Source organism: Eptatretus burgeri, chromosome 7 (assembly GCF_056783735.1).
Source record: "Eptatretus burgeri isolate ZD-2024b chromosome 7, Ebu_testis_v1, whole genome shotgun sequence".
Taxonomy (NCBI): domain Eukaryota; kingdom Metazoa; phylum Chordata; class Myxini; order Myxiniformes; family Myxinidae; genus Eptatretus; species Eptatretus burgeri.
Window position 1 is genome coordinate 105,094,870 of NC_140967.1, and position 26,769 is coordinate 105,121,638.

The following is a 26,769-nucleotide window of genomic DNA, read 5'->3' on the forward strand; positions in this document are numbered from 1 at the left end:
TCCCCCTTAGTGGTCGTTTATCGCCGCTGAACCCCGGCCCACAACAATATCACTCTCTTATATAGTTGGTTTTATTTTTGGACAAGTGCTTATCTCGCAATTGTCCTTCCTTTCAACCTGCCCAGCTGCGAGCATCTGGTTCATTTCTGTGAACATTTGTGGAACAATAAGAAAGATAAGAGAAACAAAAAGTCACTCCCTAATGCTGCTCACACAGCGCTCCTCAAGATTACTCAAGGTTAACCACATTATTATCTCTGCATACACTGTTCCAATGTTCTCTTTTGTAAGCAGCCAGCAAGAGTATATTTTGATTAACAACAAGCCTGCAAAAGCAAATAAGGAACTTGGGACCAAGCAAAGCTCATAGAAAAAGGTACCAATCCCAACACAATGAGTGAATGTGGGACAGCGGGCCCCCCAAATGTGAATGGAGCGAATGTGGAATGTATGGTGCGAATGAATGATTGGGGGGATGAGTGAATCCCACCCAAGGGAACCCGGGGTCAGTGTAATGTTAGTTAGTGGGTTATTCAAATTTACCAAAAGGAGGTTGTTTTGTTGTTGGTGTGGGAAGAAGGCTCGAAACCTTTTTGAAGAGTGCAAGAGTCCATTGACCGGCTGGGAACGTGGCTATGGAAAAGTGAGTATCGAGTAGAGGGCACCCCGGGCACCGAAGTAGTCGGCCAGAGTAGGCCAAGGGTCCAAGGGACCATGTTAGTGTCGTAGGCACGGGCGACCCTCGGAAAGGGAACCGGAGCACCAAAATGCCAAGTGGGCATGGAAGGGGGGCAATGCCCGGAAGGGCACTCCACCCCCCCCCCACGTTCATCGGGATCAGGTAAGCTCGGAGACAGCCTCAGGGCCCGGGGGTGCCCCAAGAGGCCCCTTCAGGGCCCCTAAAGTTCGGCGGCAGATGGAAGTCCCTGCCAGTTGAGCCACGCTGCCCAGCCACGAAATTGTGCAAGGGAATGAGAGAAAATTTGCGGGCAGGGCCCAAATTGATAATGGACACCAACACAGGTGACGGGAATCATGGTTTCTAGAACCAATAGTTTAAAGAGACAGGCGTGTTGAAAATCCCCGAGGATAGTTTAAAGTTTAATAAATGCTTGGATGGTAAAAAAAAAGTACCCCTTCACACAATCCATCCCTTCGCTCTCTGGAGGCCGCTGGACTCACTTTGGAAAGATTGCTGAACTCTGTGGAGGTTGTTCTGAGGCTCCATTGCGCCTCGAGACAGGTTCACGAGTCTCTCCCTTATTCCCCTCCAAAAAGGATCTAAGGTGTTGGGAGTAGACAGACAGGGTAGGTTCGCCCGACAAGGACAGTAGGAGGGATGGAGACCAACAATTCTAAAGAAAATAATAATAATAATCATCATAATAATAGTAAAATAAAATAAAAAGAATAAAAAGGGTCAAAATTTTGGTGTTTTCTTGTTGCAAACTAAGGGAGTGGGTATGGACAGAGACAGGCAAAGGCGATAGGTTGGGGGGAGACAGTGGGGTAGGTCCGAGCCCATTTTCGGAGCGGCCGGCACCACCGCACTCCCTCCAGAACCTCATGGACCAGACCAGAGGCCAGCCAGCTTCATAAGCCCGCCTGTTGCGCTACAGCTGCTGGTCCGCTTTTGCCAAGCCTTGCCTTGCCATGCCTTCACTTGCCTGCCTTTGCCTTGATCCCATGCCTGCTTGCCTTTGTTGCATTTACCACCATGTCACCATCTCACCATGTATGCCAGGACCATCCACCTCCAGTGTTTTGCAAGGACTGCCCTGAAGGCAGTCACTCCACAAAGACTGCGTTTGCACAGCCCATGCACCCATTCCTTTTTTTGTGTTTTCTGCACAAATGACTTTTCCTTCCACAGATAACAGGTCCTGGGCCATGGTTAGTGTAAATAGATAAGGTAAAAATGTAAATAAGTTCTGAACCCACCTGTGTGTTTGTCTTAGCGCCGCAATTTAGTTAAGTTGTCCCAGTGAGTCTGATAGTTTAGTTACGCAGCGCACTAGGTTATTTATTTTCGGGACACGTATTAAAATGTCGCACTCAGGGATCCGAAGGTAAAACGTACTCGGGGAAAAAACCTACACATGCATGCCACACGAAAATTTGACGACTCGGGACGAGTCTGTAAAAAGGGGAGGGAGTGGGTAGTGTTACGAATCTGGAAGCCGTTTGCACACAGACAGCAGTCCCGAAGCTTAGTTATTTAGATAAGTATGTGTTAATCGTTAGAATCCTCCCCTATGTCTAATGGGAATTTTGTGTGTGCGCTGTGAGTTATTTTATAGTCAGGTTTTACACATCTACGACAACAACAACAACAACAACAACAACAATGGCACCGTCCTTCACTCAACCCGGTCGGCATTGACCACGTGTTTTTGGCCTTGCCTCAGATCGAGGCTCCACCCCGAGGAAGGGCATGGAACGTTTCCTCCAGCCAATGAGCGAAGGGCGAGCATCACACGCGCGCCCCAGCCAATGGGAGGCCAGCGTGCCAAAAGCGACTACGGAGCCATTTCGGGGGCGGGCCTCCGAGCCGCCTCGCCACACCCCCCGAGACGCCTCTTCCAATCAGGAGGCTGACCAGCTCAGGGGCGGCCCGGCCCAGCCAGATGGGATGTTTGCCCATCGTCCAATCCGGAAGCAAGTCCCTCAGAGCGGTTCCCTCGAACCGGGGGGGGGGAGGATAAGAGGAGGTGGCGAGCCGTCGAGAAGAGAAGGTTCGCCCCGTCGAGAAGAAAGGAGAGAGAGAAGAAGCCTCGTCTTGCCTGCTGGCGTTCTCGTCTACCCGTGGGTGCCCATCTCATCTGGTCCGTTCCCGTGCTGACTGGCATTCGTTGCATCATTCCTTGTCCCTGGTGCTTGGTGCTGTTGGTGGCTGGTTTGAGTCCTGCTGCCGGACAAGCTCGACCAGACCGCACGAGGTGGACAGGTGGAAGAATAGGCCCCTGCCCTCAGCTCCCCTTTCACTCCTGAGCTGAAGGGCCAAAATAAATGCCACGGCCACCATTTCTTTGGGTGTGTGTGCGTGTGGCACCAGTCTGCAAAGCAGAAGTGTTAAGTGCTTTTCGCTCACTGTACATTGCCTGGATTTCTTTTATTCGGATAACTCTGCTCTTTGTGTGCTCCCCTCCTCAATTATTGTTTATAAATAAACCCCCGTGTTAAATGTTCCAGTTCGTTGTTCGTGTTTTCTTTCATTGGCCTAGCACGGTTCGGGCTTGAGAAATAGTAAGGCCGTTGGTGCCGTAAGTTGTCATTGGAACCGGCACGGCTCTGATAACTCCGCTCGGTTACGCCGGATCTGAGTCGGTACCTGCGACTCGGTTCGGACAGAGTCGACCGAGGGTGTGATTTCCCCGGTAATTTGACGACGTGGGTACTTAGGCATATTGAAATTGGGCTATTTGACCCTACCCCACGCCGTCAGAGAATTGGCGATCACGATCCTTTTAGTGGCCCGTCGGCTCCGGAGTTATCCGGGGTGATTACCTTTTAATTCCGGGTGTTTGGTGGGAGACGGCTCTACTGCTCCACCTGTGGTCGTGTATCGCCACCGAACCCTGGCCCAGAACAATATGTCCCACCTGATGCGTTGGGAACTACCTAACTAACGCAGACAACCTTATGCTACACCGAAATTTCCGGAATTTTTGAAACAACACACAACCAGTGGGCTTTAATAATTGACACAACTATACAACAATATACAATTTCTGACCCAGGACCTGGAGAAATGCAGAAGAAAAATTGTGGAGAGGGGGAAGAACTGCTGTTGATTCTTGCCACCTTCATGCTCTTCACCAGCACACCTTACAAAATAAACCGGCAGGCCAGTGACCGGCATACAGGCCATAAAGGTTGTGGCCTTCTAAACAAAAATGACCAAGAAGCAGCAGCAACAAGAACAGAGCCACTTCTTCCACAGAGCTGCATTTGTGCAGTTCATGGTCATGGTGATACGTGGCAAAACAAGTGAAGCAAACTGACATGAGCCTGGTATGTGGCTGGTATGAAGCTGGTGTAAAGCTGCTCTGAACTGGTATGAACTAGTAGGAAGCTGGTATGAGCTGGTAGGAAGCTGGAATGAGCTGGTGCAAAGGGGCTGCAACAAAGGGGCAGTCCATAAGTGTGGTGGCATACTGCTACAGTAAATGCAGTTCAACAAAATAAAGCAAACAAAACCACCACGATAACTGAAACGGTGTCACCCTGGCATGAGGCTGCAGCAAGTAGCAGTCAACAGAACAGGTGTGGGCGGAATACAGGTCACGGAGCAAATGGTGAAGTGAGGTGAGTGATGCCTTGATGGAGACAGGTGATCCAGCACGGCGAGCGATGCCTTGATGCAGAACAGGTGATCCAGCAAGGAGAGCGATGCCTTGATGTAGAACAGCCTTGATGGTCCTGGGGCAGTGGCGAGACAAAGCAAAACAGCAAGGCAAACAGCACGAAAAGAAAAAAAGGTAATCCAGGTAATGCCAAACACCAGGTCCGACCAACATGGTCAACCGGTCACTGGTGTGCACATACCTGGGGCAGTGGCGGTGGTGCCGGGAGAGAGAGCACGAGGTTGGCCCTCCTCATTCGCACCCATCCGTCTTTCACATATACACTACCCCAGCCCCCTCTTTTTACAATGCGTCGCTACGTCTCGTCTCCGATATCCCACTATCCCCATTGCTAAATTCGTACCCAATCCCCCCAAGGTTCTATTATATGGGAAGGAAGAGCCGAACTACATGCAATCTTACACTTGCATCATGACAAGTCTCGTTCTCGAGTCCGACAGGAGGGCAAGTCCAACAGCCGGCGATCATCCCGACAGTGGTTGGTGCGAAGGGGTCTTCATCAATCCTAACTACGCTAATATTGTTACACTTTTAAACTTTCCCCGGGGTTATACCCTGCCAAAAAGCCTTTGTTAAACTATGGGGTTCTAAAAACCCAAATTCCCATCACCTACATGTTGGTGCTCTTACAATTTTGGGACTTGCCCACCAAATTTTCTTTCTGTGCCATCACACAATTTCGTGGCTGGGTAGTGTGGCTCCACGAGCAGATCTGCACACCTGTATATACTCACCATTAGCACCCCCGGGATGCCGAAGCTGCCTCCGAGCTTACCTGCTCCTCACCCTAACATGGGGGATGCCCTCACTGGCACTCCCCCCTCGATGCCCACTTGGCATTTTGGTGCCCCGGGCCCCGCTGCTCCGGCATCCGGTCCCATTGAACACTACACTGGCACACCAGGCCCCTCTCCTCGGGTACCTGCATCCACGAATACACTAATGCCCCCCTGGACCGATCTCCGGCCTCACCTGGCCGACGAGCCCCCAGTGCCCGGGGTGCCTGCTTCATCCGAACACTACACTCACAAGCCACACCCCCAGCCGGTCCATTATCTCCTGCACCCTACACACCAAAAATGTTTTTAAAAACTTTCCACAATCAGCACCAACCGCATAACGACATCCATGTGTAAATTTAACTAATCCCTCTACTGAACTTTAAACTAACCCCTGGGTTTCCTTGGGTGGGATCCACTCCACCCATTCAATCCTTCACACCATGCATTCTAATTCTCACACTCATCGGTATGACTGGTATGATGGTATATTACTCACACTCATTGGTATGACCGCACATTGCCCTGCCCTCACACTCATAATTCATTTATCACACACAAACACATTTCCACTCACCGACACAGCATCACCTAACTAATTTCCCCTAATTCGTGCACCCTCGTCATCCCTTATACTAATGCACGTCCCATTTAACTCTATCATTAAGCTACGTCCCCACTACACGTTCATGTCTCTATCTAAACAGTCCCTATTGTCGCTCTTGGTCCCTAAATTTATCCTTGCCCTCCCTCATGGTCGCTGCTTCGGTACCCACATAGACGCTACCATCGTGGGCACCCCCATGTGGGCCTAACAATGCTATCCCCTGAGGTTCGTGCTCCTGGGCCCCAGTGTGTGGGGCTGTTTCATAACTGTGCTCCACACATGGGGGTTACTGTCACCGTCTCCTCTGATAATGAGCCCTCTGCATCCGCGGAGGTGCTCAAGTCACATGTCTGTTGCAAGCCAATTTGTGTTTGAATTTTTGCCACTGGGGATTGGGGTTTTCCCACGGGGAACCAAAGCATGCTCGCCACGCCCATTGCTCATGCCGTGGGTACCTTGCATATTGCGCACCTGGTCCCCGTGGAAAACAATTTGCAGCCAAATCCGTTCTGTTTCGCCGTCGGTGCTCCAGCGATTTATCCGTCATGGAGTGTTTACACGCCAGTTCCTCTGAAACCATTAACACATCGCGCCACCGTCCATGCTTGGGCGGTCTGCGAGGCACGGACCGCGCACACTCCCGTACCTCGTACGCAAAATCCCGTGGAGCCGGTGTGGCTTCCAATACAAGTCTATCCCGCTCAAGAGGCTCGCCACTCCAGTCCGCTACTCCAACTACTACTCCCGTCCGGGTCGATCCGTGTCCCACTCTTTCGTGTGCACTCATCCACGTTACTCCGGCACATTGCGCACCCCAAGAAACCCCGGGTCCTTCATTCCCCCCAAGCTCGACACACACCCAACCGCATCATGCGCGTGACCGGTCTCGCCACGACTCACCTTCGTTATACTCACCTCCTCCCGTTCTTTGAGCACTCCGTCACGCTGCAAATATAACACGTCCATGCATTCAACAATCTCCTCCTTTACCACCTACCTGTTTCTACCTGTTACGCTTTGATTTCAGTTATCTCCTTCCTTACCTCATCCACCTCCTCTTTAACCATCGTTAATTCCCGATGGCCCTCTTGTATTTCCCCCTGTAATGTCACCTTCGTTGTTTCTATTTGTGTTTCCATTTCCCGTTCCTTTGTTCCCATCGCCTGTGTCACCTCCTCCACTCTCTTCATCAGTCTCTCGTGTGCCATTTTACATTGTGCCGTGCTCTCCCTCATCTCTTCCCGGACACCGATCCTACACTCCCTTACCTCCTCCAGCACCGCCGCCATTTCTCTGCCCATCGCTTCACTCATCTCCCTTTTTATTTCATCGCCCATCACGTCCATTTTCCTGCTCATCACTTCCATTCTGCTGTTGTTTTCTTCGCCCTTCACGTCCATTTTTCTGCTGTTTTCTTTGCTCGACATTTTCATTTGTGCCATTAATTGCCTCATGAACAACATCATGTCATTCTCGGGCTGCACTGGTGGCGATAACCCGGCGTTTTGCGCGATCGGCGCCGCATTTTCCAGAGACCGAGGGTGGGGGTTATTTTCGAGCTCCCCCATTGCTTCCTCTTCACCCTCCATTGTGACTTCATTCGGGTCCTGGGTCAATTCTGTATCCATATTTACATCTTCTACATGGCCCACCGGGACCTGCCCGTGTTCGTCGGCCATTGTCCGTCCCAATAAATTTAACTAAAATTTGGTCTAACCGCTCTGAATTTCGAGGTGCGTGAAGCGCACCACAGGTCGATGACCTGACACTATGTATTGGTCAAGGGGTTCGAAAAATATCCCACTCCTGACACCAGTTGAGGCGGCCACGGGTACCGAGACACCAGCTTGTCACTCAGGGGGATTAATCCCCGGTTGTCCTCGGTAGAGCCGGACCTGGGGCCACCGCTCACAATTAACGTTGTGGTACGTTGGGTTGTTTTAAAACCACGAACGCCACCCAGTCAACCACGAGTTCCAGTGTCCGCCGTCTAATTATTCCATTTAACTAGAGGTCATGTGGTTACGTGAGCAGGGAGCGTGCCCTCGGCAAAGCACCAATGTTATCTCGATTAGATTTTAATTACGACGGCTGAGCGTTTTAACCGCTGGTGCGTGCCAACTATTTTTGGTGAAATCTGTGCTAATTACCTCCCAGTCTATCTCGGTTCGGACAATGCTAGACCAATGGAAGGAAAGGACAAACACGGACAGGTTGGAAATCGAAAAAGGATTTATTAATAATAAAATAAATAAATAAAAAGAACGTTTTATTTGCTGAGGTAAATAAAGAATGAATTTCAAAGCAAAATCAATCAAAATGCCAGGAAAGAGACAAATAAAAGAGCAGATGCTCTTCGGGGGTTGACTTACTTACAGCTAAAAATCGACAAATATACCCAACAGATCATTCAGGGGGAGCAGACCCAGCAGGTCAGTCATCTCGCTCGCCAGAAAGTCGTCCATGAAGCGAAAACGTCCTGAAATGCGTGCGTGCGTGTTACGTCCATCGCCAGCACCCAGCTTTGCCGCGCGCCCTCTCGCGGGGCAGCCTTGAACGCCAGTCGACGTCTGGAGGGCACCGAGATCGTCCGTCACGGATTTAGACCCTGGTGTTGTTGGTGATACCCGTGCCTCACTTGTTGGCAGCGCTGCTCACACTCACACGCGCGCTTTCCGAAGCACTGGGAAGGACGAATTGTCTCGTTGGCGCTGGTCAGACACCCGTTTCTTGCTCGCTTCTCTCGCCTTTTGCTTTTTCCTCTCTCCTTTCGCTTTTTCTTTTTCCTCTCGCTTTTTCTCCTCATGATTTTCTCCTCACGCTTTTTTCTTCACACTTTTTCTCTTCTTACAATTTTTTCCTCACGCTTTTCTCTTCACACTTGTTCTCCTTACGATTTTCTCATCACGCTTTTTTCTTCACACTTTTTTCTCTCCTCTTTTCACCTCAGAACGTACTTCTCACTCGTTTTTATATCTGCGGGCCGTCTCCACAGGTCAGTCCTCCCCAAGCTCACCCCGCCCCACTGGTGCATGGTTACCATGACGACCCGTGCGCTCTCAAAAAAGGCTAGGCGTCGGAGCTCGTGAAAGAATGTTGCTGAGGAAAAATGAGGGTGGGCTTCAGAGCTCGTGAAAGAAATGTGTGTAAACGTGTCTGTCGTAAAGAAAAAAGCTTCCCATAAGAGAGGGGATCGATCCTTTACCCTTCTCAACGCATCACATTTAAATCCCATGAGACATGTGGATGGGGCTAATCTGAACATGCATTTCAGGAAATAACTGTCTGAGGTCCTGGATGTGTGGATGCATTCATCAGACCGGATTGTGAAATCCGTAACAATCTATTTCAGCGTTGTTTCCGTCGCTGTCATCATCGTCGTCAGTGAAATGCTCGGTCATTTCATTCATAGAGTTCCCTTAATTGCGGCATTCCCGAAGCCTACTGCTCAGGCTGCTTTTGCTGACACTGCGTGACAGAGTGAAAGTCTTACTAAACTGCGTGTTTTTGGAAGTTCCAACAATCCGATTCGTGTTCTACAGTGTTCAAACTATAACATTCAATTGTAATTAAGTAGTTCCTCGATCCTGGTTACAAAACCTTAATAAAATGGCGGCCGAGCACGCCCATTGGCGATTCCACGTTCAAGGCCGAGTGGTCGATTTAAGTGGTGGTGGTCATAGGGTCCTGAGTTCAAGCCTTGTTGGCTGCTGAATTAACACCAGGTGGGGTTGACTCAGCCTGTCATCCTTTCCGAGGACGGCGAAATGAGTACCAGTGTAACAGTCGAAAGGCTGCACATGAATGGAAGGTGTATTGACAGAGTGATTAAGTCTGGTATTGGTGTGTGGTGCAGGCATGATGGGCCCAATGGCCTCCTCCTGTGCGTAAAAATTCTTTGTAAAAAAAAAAAAAAAATCCTTGTAATTCCTTGTAAATCCCTTGCCCTGCTTCAGTATCTTTGCTCTGGACAAACTGGATTGGAAGCTCAACCCTGATTCGCCGATTTATCGTGACGACACAACCGGAAGTGTGTTGGCGGCCATATTGTTTCCGCCATTACGCTCGCTGAAGGTGAGAACGCAAGCAGAAAGCTGTCGCTAATATGTTCGATTTCATGAGTTTGACGAATATTCTGATTTCACACTGATTGGATAACTAACTTAATTATGCAAACTAACCGCAAACACTTAATTATGTGAGTTAATTATGTATATAAATATTTGATCAGGTCTTGTGAGACTGTCTTTGGACTCCATCGTCACCTTTTATTTAACTTTGGTTTTTTCATGTAAAACAAGTTCCTATTGCATTGAATTTGATTATAATAATCATTAATTAATTATTTTAGTGAGATAAATTCTTTAATTAACATTACTAATTAAACTTATTCATGAACATTACATTACCATGACAGAATATATATTTATAGATGATATTAAATAATGGAGGTATTTCGATAAAAAAAAAAAATTATTCATAAAATACATTATAAATCAGCATTAAAATAATTTGCTGGTGGTTGCTAGGAGACGCAGCGCAGCATGTTAAAATCTGATGATGACGGTTTGAGTCTCTGGTTCGATGGAGGTGCTGTCATGGACATGTCCATCAGGTAAACTGTTTATCGCTTGATATATTATTTAAACTGGTGTATGATTAGAGTTATTCAGATGTAGTTGTACTTTAAATGAAAGTAGTAAATAAGTTTGAATAAAGAGATTGCATTTCTGTGTTGACTGACTGACTCTGGACACAACGTTGAGGTTGAGGGTCCATTGATGTTGAGTAATCAACTGATGTGAATCCATGACAGGGGTTGTGGATCTGCCGTTTGGAGAGGTTCTGGGCTGAAAGGATCAAAACCTCGATGATAAACGGTGCCCAGCTGATGATCCGAGCAGTCGGGAAATCGGTCGATTGCTAAAAGTTAAGGTTATAACTTTGAATAAAATAGCTTTTGTAAGTACTTATCGGTACATAGTATCTCCATGTGTTGTGTGTTTATGTGTGTGCATGTGTGGGGTGTTTAAAAATACATACAAGCAAATACCACCCGTCGCTTCACTGGAGAGAGGGGTGGGGGGAGAGAGAGCGGGGATCGAGAAGGGGTGTGGGGAAGGGAAGTCAGTGTGAGGTGAGATGAAGGGAAGGCAGACATGCAGTGGTGTGTTACTTACCATCCAGAGACAAGTGCCGCCCAGATGTGTTTAGAGCCAAGCTGGCCGGAGACAAACATTGCTTGGACACGTCCATAGACAAACTCCTGTCCAGACAAAACCACCGTTCGGATATGTCCAGAGAGAGGGGAGGGGAGCATGACAGAGGTGTGGAAGGAGGGTGCTTCACCATATTAGGGAGGGTAGAGCAAGGATGGGACAGAAAGACAGATGGAGTTATGCTTTATGAACAACACACGCACACGCTTGGTTGATATCGGTAACAACTCAAAAACCATGAGTAGCTTTCACCGAAAAACAAAGTTGTATTTATATAGACGTTTCAGGGATATGTTCACAAACATTAATGTCTGTAAACATCTGCGTGTTATGGGTGGAAAAAAATAATTGGTTCGGTAATTTGGAAAATGTGTCAATACGGCAAATCGCTCGGAAATTAGGTGTTCTTTCACAAACAACTCGCTCAGGGTGACGGAGCACGAACCACTCGCTCAGGGTGACGGAGCACGGACCACTCGCTCAGGGTGACGGAGCATGAACCACTCACTCAGGGTGACGGTGCACGAAACACTCGCTCAGAATGACGTGCGGGCAAAAGTGTCCATGGTGAGTGAACGATTCGCTCTGAATGACGTGCTAGCAATAGTATCCACGGTGAGTGAACAATTCGCTCTGAATGACGTGCGGGAAAAAGTGTCCACGGTGAGTGAACGATTCGCTCAGAAGGATGTAGCGCAGTACCGCTATCGATGAGGAGGCATTCGGCAAGTGGCTTAAGCACTCGTGCAAGGTCAGGTCAGGTATGGGAGCATGTGCCGGAGCAGCACATCGCTGTGTCCACTTTCTGGCGGTACTCCAGGGGAGTCCGTCTGGCCATCCCCAGGCAGATGCCTGGCCCATCCCCATCCCCTTGAGATGCTGATCAACCTGCTGCAAGCACGAGGCATTTTGACCTCTGGCTCGCAGCCAGCAGAGACGTGAATATCGCTGCCAAGGGAGGTGAATTTCTCAATGACTTCAACATCCTCACCACAGACAGGACAGCAGCATCCAAGATGTCATTGAAAGCCTGGATCTTAGTTTTGACCCAGGAAACCCGAAATCCCAGCGGTTCTGACGCCTCATTCAGCACCTCGAGGGCCCCCAAAAGGATATCTCAAGTCTCTGCAAAGATGACTGCAAAATCAAGGGCAGAGACCTTGACATTCCCAAACGATGCAACGCAGCTTGATCTCTCCGACATCCTCCCCAGAATCCAGTCATTCTAAATGCTGAAAAGTGTGGGAGCCAGTTCACACCCCTGACGAACTCCAGTTACAACTGGAAGTAAGTCAGAAATGGTATCACCACATCACACAGAACTCTTAGTACCAGAGTCTAGTTCTGACATCAGATCGATCCGTTTTGGGGGCACCCCACAAAGCCCAAGAATCCTTCAGAGGTCAGGTCAGGTATGGGAGGATGCGCCAGAGCAGCGTGTTGCCGCATCCACTTTCTACCGGTACTCCAGGTGCCTCCGTCTGGCCATCCCCCAGGCAGATGCCTGGCCCATCCCCTTCTCCTTGAGATGCCGATTAACCTGCTGCAACCATGAGGCACGTGGTCAGCCCATTGGCCTCCTCCACTCACAAGACACCCTCGCTGAGAGAATCTGGTGAGCAGGATTAGCGTCAGGAAAACGAGCCACATATCCATACAGCCGCAGCTGACGCTCATGGACTATGCAGGTAACAAACCTCATTTGAGTCTCAGCAACCACTCGTTGGACACAAAGTCTGACCAGCGATAGCCAAGGATTCTCCGAAGAGACCTGGTACCAAAGGAATTAAGTCTCCGTCTCAGATGCTTGGTCAGAGTCCAAGTCTCACATCCATAGAGGAAGACTGGAAGCACCAAGGACCTGAAGACTCAGACTTTCATCCTCCCGCATAGGTACCAGCAGTGCCACACCCCATTATCCAGTGAATCCATGACTCCCCAGGCTCGACCCAGACGTCTATTGACCTCTGACTCACAGCCGGCAGAGACATGAATATCACTGCCAAGGTCAGTGAATCTCTCCACTACTTCAACTCCACGTGAGTTTCAAGACAATCCTCCAGAGGGCATTCCAATTCACTGAATCAAATGTATAACAGAGATCAACATAGGCTGCAAGCAGCCCCTGTCGAAACTCTTGTCTGCGTTCGGTGAGGACCCGAAGAGCAAGGATGCGGTCAATCGTTGACCTCTTTCGTGTAAAGCCTGACTGCTGTGGACACTGGTGCTCAAGCAGCTCGTGGCCAACCCCATCAAGATTTATCCAAGCGATGACGTTGCCCGGCATTGAGAGTAGCGTCATCCCTTGGTCGTTGTTACAGTCTTGGCGATCACCTTTCCCTTTCCAGAGAGGGACAACAAGGCCTGTCTTCCAGTCAGTTGGGATGATGCCTGTGTTCCAGGCAGAGCACAAAACTGCATGCAATGACATGAGTTCAGCATTTCCACCAGCCTTGAGAAGTTCAGCATGGATGCCACAGATCCCAGGAGGTTTACCCCATTTCAACCGGTTAACTGCAGCCTGTGTTTCTACAAACAAAGGTGGACCACAGTTAATTGGAGAGTCAGCAATCCGGATTGTAACCCACCTGACATCCAACTTGAGAGCTGGTTGATCAGCCTGGTACAACTGCTCAAAGTAACCGGCGCAGCGGGCCTTCACTTCCGACTCCTCTGTCAGGAGCCCCCCACATTCTGCTCTATCTGCAGTACACCGAGGGATGGGCTTGGATGAACGCAATGCACGAATTCCCCTGTAAGCAGGACGAGAATCACTTGATCACAGGTGACAGATCAAGAATCACTTGACAATCACTCTTCCCCTCACAGATTCCTCACACATAAGCCTCCTTGTCCACCATTAGCGTACGTACAGTTTTACATCTCAGCTCGCTGAACAGCTCAGCTCTGCCATTCAGCCTGGCCCTGCGACTCTGGTCAATGGTATCCAGTGTCCCTTAAGAGACAAAATTCTTCTTTGCCCTCCGGTGAGTTCCAAGACATCTTCCGGCAACATCAAGGATGGTGGTCTTGAAGGCACTCCACAACTCTTCAGGATCCCCCAAAGCACCCAGACCCCCCCAAATCTCCACTCAGCCTGTTCGCAAACTCCTCAGCTCCCCTGTCATCCTTGCGTTTTCCAGCATCCAGCCTCGGCTGGGATGCTACCATTCTCCTGGATTTAAGCTGCAACTTTAGAGTTGTGACAACAAACCGGTGGTCTGTATTGAGGAACTGAGCACTCCGGTAGATCCTGCAGTTCTGGATCATCCTGCAGCGACTATCAATGAGCATATGGTCAATCTCTTTTGCCACACCGCCAGCATTGGAATGCCAAGTCCAGCGATGAGTCTGTTGGCGCTGAAACCATAAACCAGTCAACCTAAGTCCATGACTTCTTGCAAAGTCAAGGACCTTAGTGCTCTTCTATTTCACAGTTCCTGACCCATGGGGACCAACACATATCTCATGACCATCCTTATTATCAGTTCCAGTCGATGCATGGAACTCCCCCAAGACAGAAGAGTATCTCGCCTGGGGCACTGATCAACCACAGACTCGAGTGTAGTGTAGAGTGCGTCCTTCATAGTGAGATCACTCGCCTCAGTCCGAGCATAAACACAGACCAGGGAAGCAACACCAACGGAGTGATGAATCCTTTGTCTCACAATATGCTCGTTGACCGGTGCTACCTCAATTATCATTGGAGTCAGCTTATTGGACACAGCTACAGCAACCCCTTTGGTATGGTAACCATCAGAGCGACCAGACCAACAGTTGGTGTAACCACCCCTCATGATCTCGCCATGATCCGGTCTCCGAACCTCACAGAGTGCTGCAATACCGACGTTCAAACGCTTGAGCTCAGATGATAACAGAGACAGGTGATCATCCTCTCGTAGGGATAGGACATTCCAGGCACCCACCCGAAGGGACCGCCTCAGGTTAACCCAAGGAGAGCGCCATCTGGTGGACGACACCTCAGCACCACCCTGACACACTCCCGCAATCTGACCCAGGAATGTTACCCCGTGGTTTCCCTCCTTTCATCAAAGATTGGGGGGTCCCGAAGTCTTTGCCCCAATCCCATCATCTAGTGAGCTGCCTTGCGAAGGGAAGCTGTACAGGAGGTACTCCCACCGAGTGGGTTTTCAAATTTTTATAAATGCTTTTCATATGTTTTGTGGAATGAAGGGTTTTATGGTGGCCGGAGTGCAAATCCTGCCACCAACCTCCTAATAAGAAGTGACCCAACTGCAGGAGGACGTCCGCAGACACAGTTGGGCACTAGATATGGATGTCCGTTGGCTCACAAGGAGCTCCTCCGCCCTTTGACAGGTTTTGTTTTTTATCCGACTGGATGTCCATGTCATACACCCTCCTCACCAGGTAACCTGGTGGGGGAGATGGTTTCGTCGTTTATTATATAGTTTCTTACTGTATAAGAACACCATTTCACAATGTTGTTGATTTTTATTTCAAAAATATTTCATTGTAAGTAGAAAACGTTGGTTTGTGTGTTCGTTTCATACATGTTATCATTATGGAGCTCTGATCATTATGGAACAGTTGTGAACAGGCTTTGGTTGTGTGGCAGACGTTGGGTTCAGTGGTGGAGGGAGGGAAGTTTGGATGATTCCATTTTGGGTGGACAAAGATGGCGGATGGCGGCGTCAACGGTGAGCGTTGAGCCCCAAATCCAGTCTATGCGGAGATCGGCGGTTGACTCAGTTTGTCATCCTCCCGAGGTCGGCAAAATGAGTACCATGTTCCCGGTATAGGGGGCACCGCATTAGCGGCGCAGGCATGTTTTGCAGAAAATGATGCAACCAGCAACCATCGGTTTTATACGTTGGAAGAAGAAGAAGACTAAAACCAACAACAACAACAACAACAACAACAACACGCCGAGTGCGAGCTGTCGGCCATTGAGAAATGACATGAACGAACAGTCAGTCAGTTGGTTTTTGGAATTCCCGGAATGAGCGTCGTTTCGTGTGATCTTGCGGATAACATGACGCCTCGTCGTGCGTTGCATGGGTTCTTCCTTTTAACCAAACACGAAAACCGATTAATTGGCGCTTCCACGAACTCTGTCGTTGTTTTTTTTTATATATTTTTTTTATTTTTAAATTTGATAAGTGACGTCACGCAAGACCGGTGTTACCGGTCCTGGAGTCACGCCTCGCAGTCTCCGCCTCCTCGTGTTTCCTGTAAAAGGGAATGGTCCGTGTGATGGGACCAATCACTTTGATAGAGGGACCGTCACCCATCGTGCCCGTGATCCTCGAGTCGGGCATTGACTCGTTGTGACCCACGTGTGTTTGTAGCCCTTCCTGTGTGCTCCACGTCCCTCTTCAATGGCTTCGCCGAGCAAGAGGAAGCGAAACGAGGATCACTGCCAGGCCCAGGGTCTTGCAGAAAGTTCACCGGTGCAGCCGAATTGTGCAGGTGAGTTCGTGCGGGTCCTGGACCTTGGTGAGGACATTACTGAAGCACAACTTTGGTGGCTGTAACTCAATGGGAGGAGATTCTCATTACTAGCTCGTTTGAAGTGTGTGTGTGTGTGTGTGTGTGTGTGTGTGTGTGTGTGTGTGTGTGTGTGTGTGTGTGTGTGTGTGTGTGTGTGTGTGTGTGTGTGTGTGTGTGTGTGTGTGTCGGTTGTAGAACGAAGTCCTCCAATGATTCAATGTATCCACGTTCTCTTCGGTACGGGATCACAGTTCATGGACCAAGCTGTTCAACTTTGTTGTTCTCAGAGTTTTGTTCCGCCGACTCTTTTGAGGATCGTCCCCGAACCCCGGACTGTCTCCAATTGTAGTTCGTTTGTGGTAATATTCCTGGGGATGGTTTTTTAATCTCTGTGAGCTTCTTCTTTATTATTCCTGTTGCTCCAATTACACTGGTCAACAACAAATTTGTTGTCTGCATTTTTTAAGTTGATTTAGGACGAATCTGATGCGCTGAATCCAAAACTCACATTAGTTTTGTTCAATCAGGTCAAGTTTTTGAGATATGGCCACATGTCGTTTTTTACATTTTTGTTCACATGTACGCATGTGTGGAGCATTTTAGAAGAAGTTGGTGGGGGTAAAATGTCATGTCAAATAATTGTTTTGATTGGAAATAATTATTTTAATGACAAGAAGTATTCAGGTACGATAGTTCTGGGTGATTATGTCGAAAAGGGATCACTTTGAAGTCATAAAACCTCAAAATCTTCCAAAAATTTGTGAGGCAAAGCATAAAGTTCGTGGATCAAAACTAAAGTTAATGGGGCAGATTTTGTAATAATGTGATACAAAAAAGTTGTATTTCTTGAAATAACGAACTCTGAAGAATGTACAATACCTACATGCGCCAATTTATGACATGCGCTTCTGCTCAAGCTTGGAGTGCCACAGTACGAACCCAAAGATTGGAGACTGTTCATTGACAGCAGCAAGCGATCACTGAAATGTGTTCTGCTACACAACGGCAACCAGTTTGCCTCTGTACCCATCGCTCACTCGACTACACTGAAGGAGAAGTATGAAGCGGTGAAGTACGTGCTGGAGAAAATTGGTTATGGTCAGCATAAGTGGTTTATTTGTGTTGACCTGAAGATGGTGAACTTTTTGTTGGGACAACAGTCTGGCTTCACCAAGTACCCATGTTTTCTGTGCATGTGGGATAGTAGGGACTGTGCTCAGCATTACACAAAGAAGGACTGGCCTGTGTGGGAGGAATTGGTGCCATGCAAAGAAAGGAACGTCATCAACGACCCTCTGGTGGACAGAGACAGAATACTCTTCCCACCGCTGCACATCAAGCTCGGCTTAATCAAGCAGTTCACCAAGGCTCTGGACAAAGATGGTGACTGCTTCACTTACTTGTGCCAGGCTTTTCCAGGATTGACGATGGAGAAGTTGAAAGCTGGCATCTTTGATGGTTCTCAGATCCGTCAGCTCATCAGAGATCCAGAGTTCAAAAACTCGATGAACGAAGTGGAACTGGAAGCGTGGAAGACATTTGTTTTGGTAGTGAAGAACTTTCTTGGCAACAATAAGGCCAGAAACTACGCAGAACTTGTCAACAACATGCTGACTGCTTTCAGAAACCTGGGCTGCAACATGAGCATCAAGATGCACTACCTATTTTCACATATGAACCGGTTTCCTGAGAACCTGGGTTCAATGAGTGACGAGCAGGGGGAGAGATTCCATCAGGACATGAAGGAGATGGAGACCAGGTATCAGGGTCGCTGGGACGCAGTCATGATGGCTGACTACTGTTGGAATCTGAAGAGAGACCTCCCTGCCGCTGAACATTCCAGGAGTTCGAAGAAACGGAAGTTCAAGCCCTGAAGTTTGAACAGTGGTGACGCAACATGCAATTTACTTGTACTTACCTTTATCAATGCCCACCATTCAGATGACAGTAATCGATGTTTCTATCATGTAATCAATAAATGTTGTTGGCAAAACATTTTTTTTTCTTAAAAACATGTTTAGGATGATATGTGTTGACAAAAATCAGCTGATAATGCCACAAAAATGTAATTGATTTTGTCACAAGATCTGATTTTTTCAAATCAACTTAGCACAAAAACCTGACCTGATGGAGAGAAACGGATGCCATTTCCTGATTCAGCAGTGCCAGAATACCCTAATTCACTTGTAGAAATCTAGACAACATTCAGAAAGTAAAAAATTGTTGACCAGTGTTATCACTGGTGGTGTAATTTTCACGCTCTTCATCTATCAAGATCTCTTGATCTCATTTTTGAGGTCCTGGTATTTGGTCATGTTCTTGATTTCTGTATTATTTAACCCAAAATCGTTGGGTACCGATATCCCAATCAGCAGTGCTGTATTTCCTTTTTGTTCCTGAGTACCATGTCCAGTTGCAAGGATTTGTTTTCTATGGTCACGCTCGATGGGTTCATCAAGTCGTACGTGAGCATGACGTCATTATTTTCAATGATTGCCCTTGGTTCGTGTTTCCATGAGTTTTCTGGAACTGGGATGTTTAATTTTTTACAGATTTGCCATTGAATCACTTTGTATACTTTGTTGTGCCGTTGTATGTAAAGTTGTTCTAATAATAGTTTTTTGCATCTTGGAAGCAGGTAACTCGTACTTTCTGTTTCTGTCTTGTAGAACCAACACTTGTCCGTCTGGCTCAGTCCCTCCATCTTTTTAAATCCACCGGTGTAGTGTCCTTGATCTTGGACATTTATTATTATTATTCGTTCTCCGTCCCCGTTGAGCTGACCTCTTCATAGCCATTCCAATGAACCTTCTTTGTCGATCCCAACTCGGTCCCATAATTTTTTAATATTTTTTTTGCTCTTTTGTCGTTCTCTCCCAGTTGTTGGTGTATATTTGTTATTTATTTTTATATATTTATTTTGTCTTTTTTGCGATTGTTACCTCTGCCAATGAAGGTGAAGGAGGTTATATTTTCACACCTCTCTGTCTGTTTGTCTCTCTGTGTGCAGGATATCTCAAAAAGTTGTGGACAGATTGGATGTATGACTACGACTAACTGATTCGATTTCGGTGAATATCCGAGTCCGGATCTGAATACGAGAATTATTTAATTTATGAAGTGATTCTTCACCATTGAGAGATAGGGCCAAAAACGATATAGTACTGTTTTGCATGATATTTCTAAAATGTAATGGGCCCGATATGTTCTCGTGGATCAGGCATTGTGTGGCGGAGGGATGTGCTCTACCGAGTGCCCTTCGAGTTGGGGCTGTATTTGTTGCTGTTTCATTTTCCTGTGCGGTATCTTCTATTCATACCTGTTTTTGGAAATTCCTTGCAAGGTGAATTAGGGATACCTTTTCAGGTTTGTTGTGTTCATGTTTGTTTGCAAATTTAATCTGATAGTCTCAGCATTTTACACACTCAGCTCGTCCTACACTCGCCACTTTGTACACCTGGTTGAGTTGCATCGGGCCGCTCCCTCCTTCTCGTCTCGGCAGGTACATCCTCGGGATGTACTGGTTTTTGTAGAACGATGCATGTAAGACCCGTCGCTTCCCGGATGGAAATGGCAATCTTTGCTGCGATGCCGAATCAATGGGGCAAGATAAAAAAAAATGGATTCCTGGGAGATCCCTGCCCTCCGTGCAGGGAGAACCAGCGTCACCGCAAACCTTTTTTGAGTTCCATTAATCCACCATCATTTGTTAAATCCATTAATCCGTTAATCTGTTCTCAAGTTGTAGCATGACAGACAGACAGACAGACAGTCAGTCAGACATGACTCCTTTTATAGTCTGGATTTTTACGTATTGGTACGGATCAGTAATGTACTACATGATTGGAAATGTTAAGGTGTTCTGTGGAAAAGGTGACTTAAATTAAATAGGTATATTGTAGTTAGTGTGTGAAAGGCCACTCTTGCAGACGGCAGAATGTACATGTGGCGCTCGGCAAAGTGCTGGAATGTCAGAATTACTTTGAAGAAAGCTTTGTTTAAGCTAAACTTGTCCCCTTGTTTGGATAAATCACTTTGTTCGGTGCAGTGTTTAGATTGGTGCTCAAACTCGCTCTTACATTAAACGGGAACGGACTGGGAGAACGCTTTGTTATGGAGAGTCTTTGAAGACAGGCTGATCCGGACCCATGTTCAAGCCTTTGGGCAGGTTAGGAAGGCAGACTTTTTGTTTCCTGGCTTCGGATTGACCTTGTGCTCAGTACAATACAAGGTGAGCAGTGAGCCATTCGACAGGATGAGGGACTGTGATGTAAACCAGAGGTGAGCTGCAGCAGAGTGCATGGCACTTTGAGCGGCGGTTATGCAGCCAAGTTCATTTTGTCACAGCCAGCTGTGGACGGTAAGGACCGGGCTGCGACTGCTGCATGCGCACTACGACAGGGTGTGCACGTTGACCACAGCCCTGAGTCATCCATTGCATCTTTGCGGATGCTGGTCAATCCAGATGGTTGGCCAGTTGACTTCACGAGGAACCAACGCAATTCAGCGGGTGCCACCGAGCCGACAAACAAGCAGAAGAACCCTCTCTGGGAACATTGACAAAAAGACCAAGCTCATCCTCCTGAGGCATCACTGGGTGCAGTGTGATCTCTAACTGCGAGTAGTGGACACACTCGTCTGCTTGCTTCGGGGGGATGAATATCACCCTCTGGGGACTCGTAACACGGCTGGCCAGTCGGACATCACTTCGTGCGCCAACCCGGGCAAGCGAGCTTGCTTCGAACGTGAAAAGAACCGACTTTGACACCGCCTTGTATCATGCTAGAGTGCTGTATTAAGATGTTGGGGGTTGGGAGGGGGGTAGGTTGGGGGGAGGGGGGGAGGTTGAGGGGTGGGGGGGAGGTAGCGCAAACATTTTCATTGTATTGAAAAATGTAATTTATTTGAGCAGAACGAGGGGAACATTTATGGGTGTTTCTTTTTGTCATAAATTGTAAAGACTATTCTAACTAGAAGGGCACTCGGTGGAGCACATACCTCCACTCCATAATGCCTGATCCACGTGAACATATCGTGCCCAATACATTTTTTAGATACCATGTTATATATGGTTTTCGGCCCTATCAATGGTGTAGAATCACTTTTTAAATTAAATAATTATCGTATCCAGATCCGGATTCAAATCTTCACCAAAATCGAATCAATTCTTCATTCCTACACACCTAACCTGTCCACCAAGTTTCATCCGAATCCGTCCACAACTTTTTGAGTTTTTTTTGACCTGATAATTTTTGAAGTGATTGAGAGATGGGGTTGGGGACCATTGAGAGACTGCCCAAAGATGGAGCCAAAACCGATATCCAGCATGATATTTCAAAGAAAAAGTTGTGGATAGGCCACAAAACTTGGTGGGTTTAGGTAAGTGACGAGAACAAGCGGATTCGATTTTGGTTCTGGTCCAGATCCAGATCCAGCCTATCAGTGGGATACAAAATGTAAACCGTTCAGCCTGGCGGAGGTATGCGCTCTACCGAGTGCCGTTTCAGTTTATTATTGTGAATGTGTTTTCTTATCCTTTGGTGGTGTGAAGAGAAGAAGCCTGTTCAAGGGTATTTGGGGGGTGTGATCCTGGTATATATTATGTTTTTTTAAAAAAAAAATTTGATATTACAGCCACTTGTTACCTATCTGTTTGATAAAGTGGAACTCTCCTGGACTCTTATCTTTTGTTTTGCAGAAGAGGGCAACTCAGACGAACCAACAGCAGTTGAGGACGGGTATGACTTTTTTGATACATATGTACAAACTGAGTTTTTTTTTTAACAAATCTGAAGTTTTCAAATTTTGTGTACTTTTTGTTTGATTTCTTTCTCATCCCTCGGTGCTTTGGACAAATGTTGTCTCGGACTCGAGGAGAAATAAGTGTCTGCTCCTACAATGGCGATTTTCCTGACTATCGTGTTACAGTTTATTTGTTCCACTGACTTCAAGACCTATACTGGCAGTGTTGGCACTTCATGCCAATACCATCAGGGCCACCCATGCTGGCAAAATCAATGATTAAGCGAGCTCACATGCTAACCTGCTTTAGCAAACATGGTGAGCATGCCAGAACCATTCAACATGACATGTCACTGTGCGAATGGCTCTCGGCCTGAAGCAGCTCTCAAATCCAGGACCACAGAAGCAGTCGGGATGAAGAGCGAGAACAGGGTCAGAAAAGTCATTGGGTTTGACTGCTCCCATTGGATACAGGACAAGACCGTGTGGACTATGTACATATTATGGTCACACCCTTTTGATTGATGGAAACCTTCAACACCTGGAAGGAAGAACTCGACGACATGAATGCCATATAATTGGACTTTGTAAAGGAAGTTGAAAAGAGGAAATGTGTATTGCAGTTTAAAAAAAAAAAAAAAAAACGAGAAGGGCACTCAGAAGAGTGCAGACCTCTGCCACGTAATGCCTGATGCACGATAACATATCTGGCCCAATATATTTTTGAGATATCATGCAATATATCGTTTTTGAGCTCTATCTCTCAATGGTAAAGAATCACTTTAAACGTTCCAGTAGTCTGATCCGGATCTGGATTTTCACCAAAATCTAATCAATTCGCCATTGTCACACACCCAACCTGTCCACCGTGTTTCATCTGAATCCGTCCACAACTTTTTGAGATATCCTGTACACAGTCAGACAGACAGACAGACAGAGAGGGGTAAAAACATAACCTCCACCTTCTCTGGTGGAGGTAATTTGGTTCACGGACGCCAGCAGTGACCACTATTTTCGTTGTGTCCGTGTGTCTTTGACTCTCTCCAGAGCATAGCTCTGTGACGTTTGATGCGATCTTGATGAAACTTGGACACAAGCTAGATGATATGGTCCAGTTGTCTTTTTGTATGAGGGGTGCCCCACGCCCCTTGTGGGCGGAGCCACACCCACTTGAACTTTTTATTTTTATATTTTTTTCTCAATTTTTTTTCTTGCAATTTCATTTCCTAGAAGCTGTGCGTAATGTCCATAAGTACAACATATAAAAAAACCGATTTGATTTGGTCAATTTTGACGGAAGAGATAGGTTTTTACGGTAGGGCTTCCTCAAAAGCTTCCACTAACTCAATTGTACCTATCATGGCATTGTTCAATAATGCCCGCGAACCTTCGTCGCCTCCTGGCTTGTATCATGCTATATTTCGTTTTTGGCCCCTCTTTCAATGATGAATCACTTTAAAAATTATTTGATTCTCATGTCCAGATTCAGATCCGGATCTTCACCAAAATTGAATCGGTTCTGCCTTGTCACACAACCCAACCTGTCCACCAAATTTCATCCGAATCCATCCACAACTTTTTGAGACATCCTACACACAGATAAAGAGACAAACAGACAGACAGGAGTGAAAACGTAAGCTCCTTCCACCTTCGGTGGTGGAGGTAAAAATGTATGAATGCTCTCTACACAGGCCATTAAAGATTGGATTTGGTTTCCTGAGAATATGATTCGTCCATACTCTATACTGTGATGAAGAATAAGTGCAAGAAATATATGACCAAATCGAGGGATTTCTACACAGTAGTTTAACAAAAAACATGATCATTGTGGTTACCCATGGGGCTGCACGCTCTTTCACTGGCTGGCTCGCCGTTTGCTCGGGATTGGTCGTTGTGGGAGTGTTGGGTGGGGGGAGCGGTTGTAGGTCCCTTGATCTCTCGAAGCAATGTAACAAATTGACGAACATTCTATTCTTTTTCCTCTACTTTCAGTATTCCCAGTCAAGACAGAGATTTGTTGAATCGGCCTGAGGTATGTCCGATCTTGTTTGCATAATTACTTTAGTTGGTTTTGTGTGATTAATTTTACATGTGTGTAACATGTTGCATTGAATTTGTAACATGAAAAACACTTCTGGAGCATTAAGTCGGCTGGGAGGGTTGAGGCGGGGGTTGGGGGGGGGGAGGCATCTTTCCTCCCTTGTGCTTATGAGCTGACCCGACATACTACCAACATGTCTGCAAAATTTGGTGATTGGGCTCGCCCTGTTTATTCATTTATTTATTTATTTCTATGAATATCTTTAGTTATATATAACCCTAACAGCTTGGTACATACATACATACATACTGTTACGGCTGTGGAAATTCGCATTACACCATGAAAGGCCCGTAGGTGAGATATCTCTAAGTACATGTGTAGTTAGCCCCAAACCTGTTGTATCGAGGGAATTTATGTGATTCATTCGGGCTGCGACGCTTTGAGATAGCCGTTTTTCTGTTCTATCTTTATTTTGAACCAACCACGTCTCAACCGCCATCACACAACAACCATGCCACTGCCACCATCTACGCTCCCACATCATCGCATCACTGCCATTCCCAAACGGCACCATAACCATCAAACCACCACGGAAAACCCTCCACCACCTTCGTGTCTCTCCTTCTACGGCCATTCCCGCACCACCTGTGAACACTGAGCGTCGGGCTGTCTTGGGCCCGTTCAGCGATACGCACCGAGCCGCGAGCGCAAATAGCGGCCTTTCCGATGAAAATTCGGATCACAAACGCTACACGCCCACTTCTGCTCCGTCCAATTAGCAAGCGTGGGGCGGCTTGTCCCCGCCTCCAGGCGCGTCTGTGTGAAATCGATATATGCAAATTCTAGGATCAGGGGAGATTCACGCCCCCTTTCCTCCGACCAATGGGCGAGCGTGGCTCCGCCCCCGAGGTCATCCTGATCCGGATATTTGCATATTAGCTGCTCCTGCCGGCCTATAAGAAGGCGAGCGCAAGGCGAATGAAGTCAGTCGAGTCGGGTGGAGAGTGAGTCGAGTCGGGTGGCGAAGCCATTGGTGTGGCAGAGAGTTGGGTTCTGGAGTCGGCTGAGAGGAGCTCGGGTCCGAGGCGAGAAGGACAGCAGTCGGCGACGAGGTCGTGGTGTGGGATCGCTCGTCACGGGACCCAAGCCAGCCACCCATTCCCCCTCCCCCAGGGCATCAACAATTCCCCCTTTCCCCTGTGCTGAGATAGTGCAACAAAGGGGCCCCGTTCCCTCCCCACTCCAAACGTCGTGCCAACGAAACCCACCAAGGAGCACGGAGTCGGGGCACAGCCACGCGGCCACATCTGCGGCTTGTCCGCCGACGCGTCACGAGGACGCGGGTAGGACCCCCCCGGTCTCGTGGGCCTGGCTGCTCCTTCAGGTCACGCGCACATATTGGCATACAGGCCCATCTGCCCCCTTGTCTATGAGGGTGGCTTCTTTCCTTTGCTTTTGAGTAAATGTGTGTTGGCGCCGTCTGTAAAGGAGAACTGTATAAGTGTTGCTGTGTGTGCGCGTAGTCGGTAGTAACTCTGCATCGTTGTTGCTTTTATTTTTGTTGCTATGTGTGCTTTCCGTGTGCCGGGAAATAAATGTGCTTTGTGTGAACTGTTTTCCCGTTTCGCTTCGTCTTTTCTTTATTGACCCTCCATCCTGCTTCACGTAAAGGGTTCGTAATGGGTGCAAAATGTCCGGTAAATAATCTGAACCGTTGAGGTCGACGATAACACCGCTCGGTTATCCCGATAGTACGGAACGGGCCGCCCAAGCGGCTCGTGTCCGGAGTCGACCTGCGGCGAGGTACGATCGCCCGGTTTACCATCCGCGTGGGTACTTAGGTAGGTCGAGTTTGGCGAACAACCCGATCCCACGCGGGTGGTCGATTGGCACAATTGTGGTGAGGTCGAAAGGCCCACCCGTGACTGGCTCTGGGCGATAGTTCCCGGAAGGTCACGACTGAATTCTCCGTCCGGTGGGTGACGCGGTCGCGATTCGAGTGACGTGGCCGTCCGCACGCCGGCGGGCGCGAATTCGCAACAATACATACTGTATCTACATACAGGTAGTGAACAAAAAAATGAAAGCACCTGGGTAAATAAGGGCCACCAAGCAACAGCTTCCACACTGTGGTAGCCCATGTGTTTATTAAGCAAATAACATCCCAACATGCTTAGAGTCATGTACAGTATAAAAATGCTGCACAGGCCTGCTTGCTGATAATTATGGCTCACATGACTGCATGAGGAACCCCCCCCCCCCATCCACAGAGCAAGTGTGGTCGCCCAATAGTTTGCCGAGCATGATACTGATGTTATCCAGATGTCATGGCCTTCTGAGTCACTAGATCTGAACCAAATTCAGTATTTATGGGATATTATGGCACGACGCCTGAGACGGCATTTTCCACCTTCATCAAATACGTGTGAGTTGATTGAGTTTCTCTTGGAAGAATGGTGTCGCATCCCTCTTGCAGAATTCCAGACGCTGGTGGACTCCGTCCGTGCTACAGCGCATACAGGCTGGCTGCACATGGTGGCTC

The 26,769-nt window shown here is 47.8% G+C and overlaps 1 protein-coding gene across 7 annotated transcripts in view; it reads left to right on the top strand.

Moving 5' to 3' along the window:
• Positions 1–10,322: 10,322 nt before the first annotated feature.
• Positions 10,323–26,769, top strand: part of SAMHD1 (SAM and HD domain containing deoxynucleoside triphosphate triphosphohydrolase 1) — a 110,204-nt gene continuing 93,757 nt past the window's right edge. For 2 of the 7 annotated variants that reach the window (XM_085890136.1, XM_085890139.1), the window contains exons 1-4: positions 16,142–16,423; positions 16,640–16,681; positions 22,143–22,182; positions 24,179–24,218. In XM_085890136.1, the coding sequence (XP_085746262.1) occupies positions 16,333–16,423; positions 16,640–16,681; positions 22,143–22,182; positions 24,179–24,218 (213 nt within the window). In that variant the 5' untranslated portion in view covers positions 16,142–16,332. Of the gene's footprint in view, positions 10,369–16,141; positions 16,424–16,639; positions 16,682–22,142; positions 22,183–24,178; positions 24,219–26,769 lie in introns of those variants that run through there. The other 5 variants (XM_085890134.1, XM_085890138.1, XM_085890137.1 and 2 more) reach the window with 4 other exon arrangements.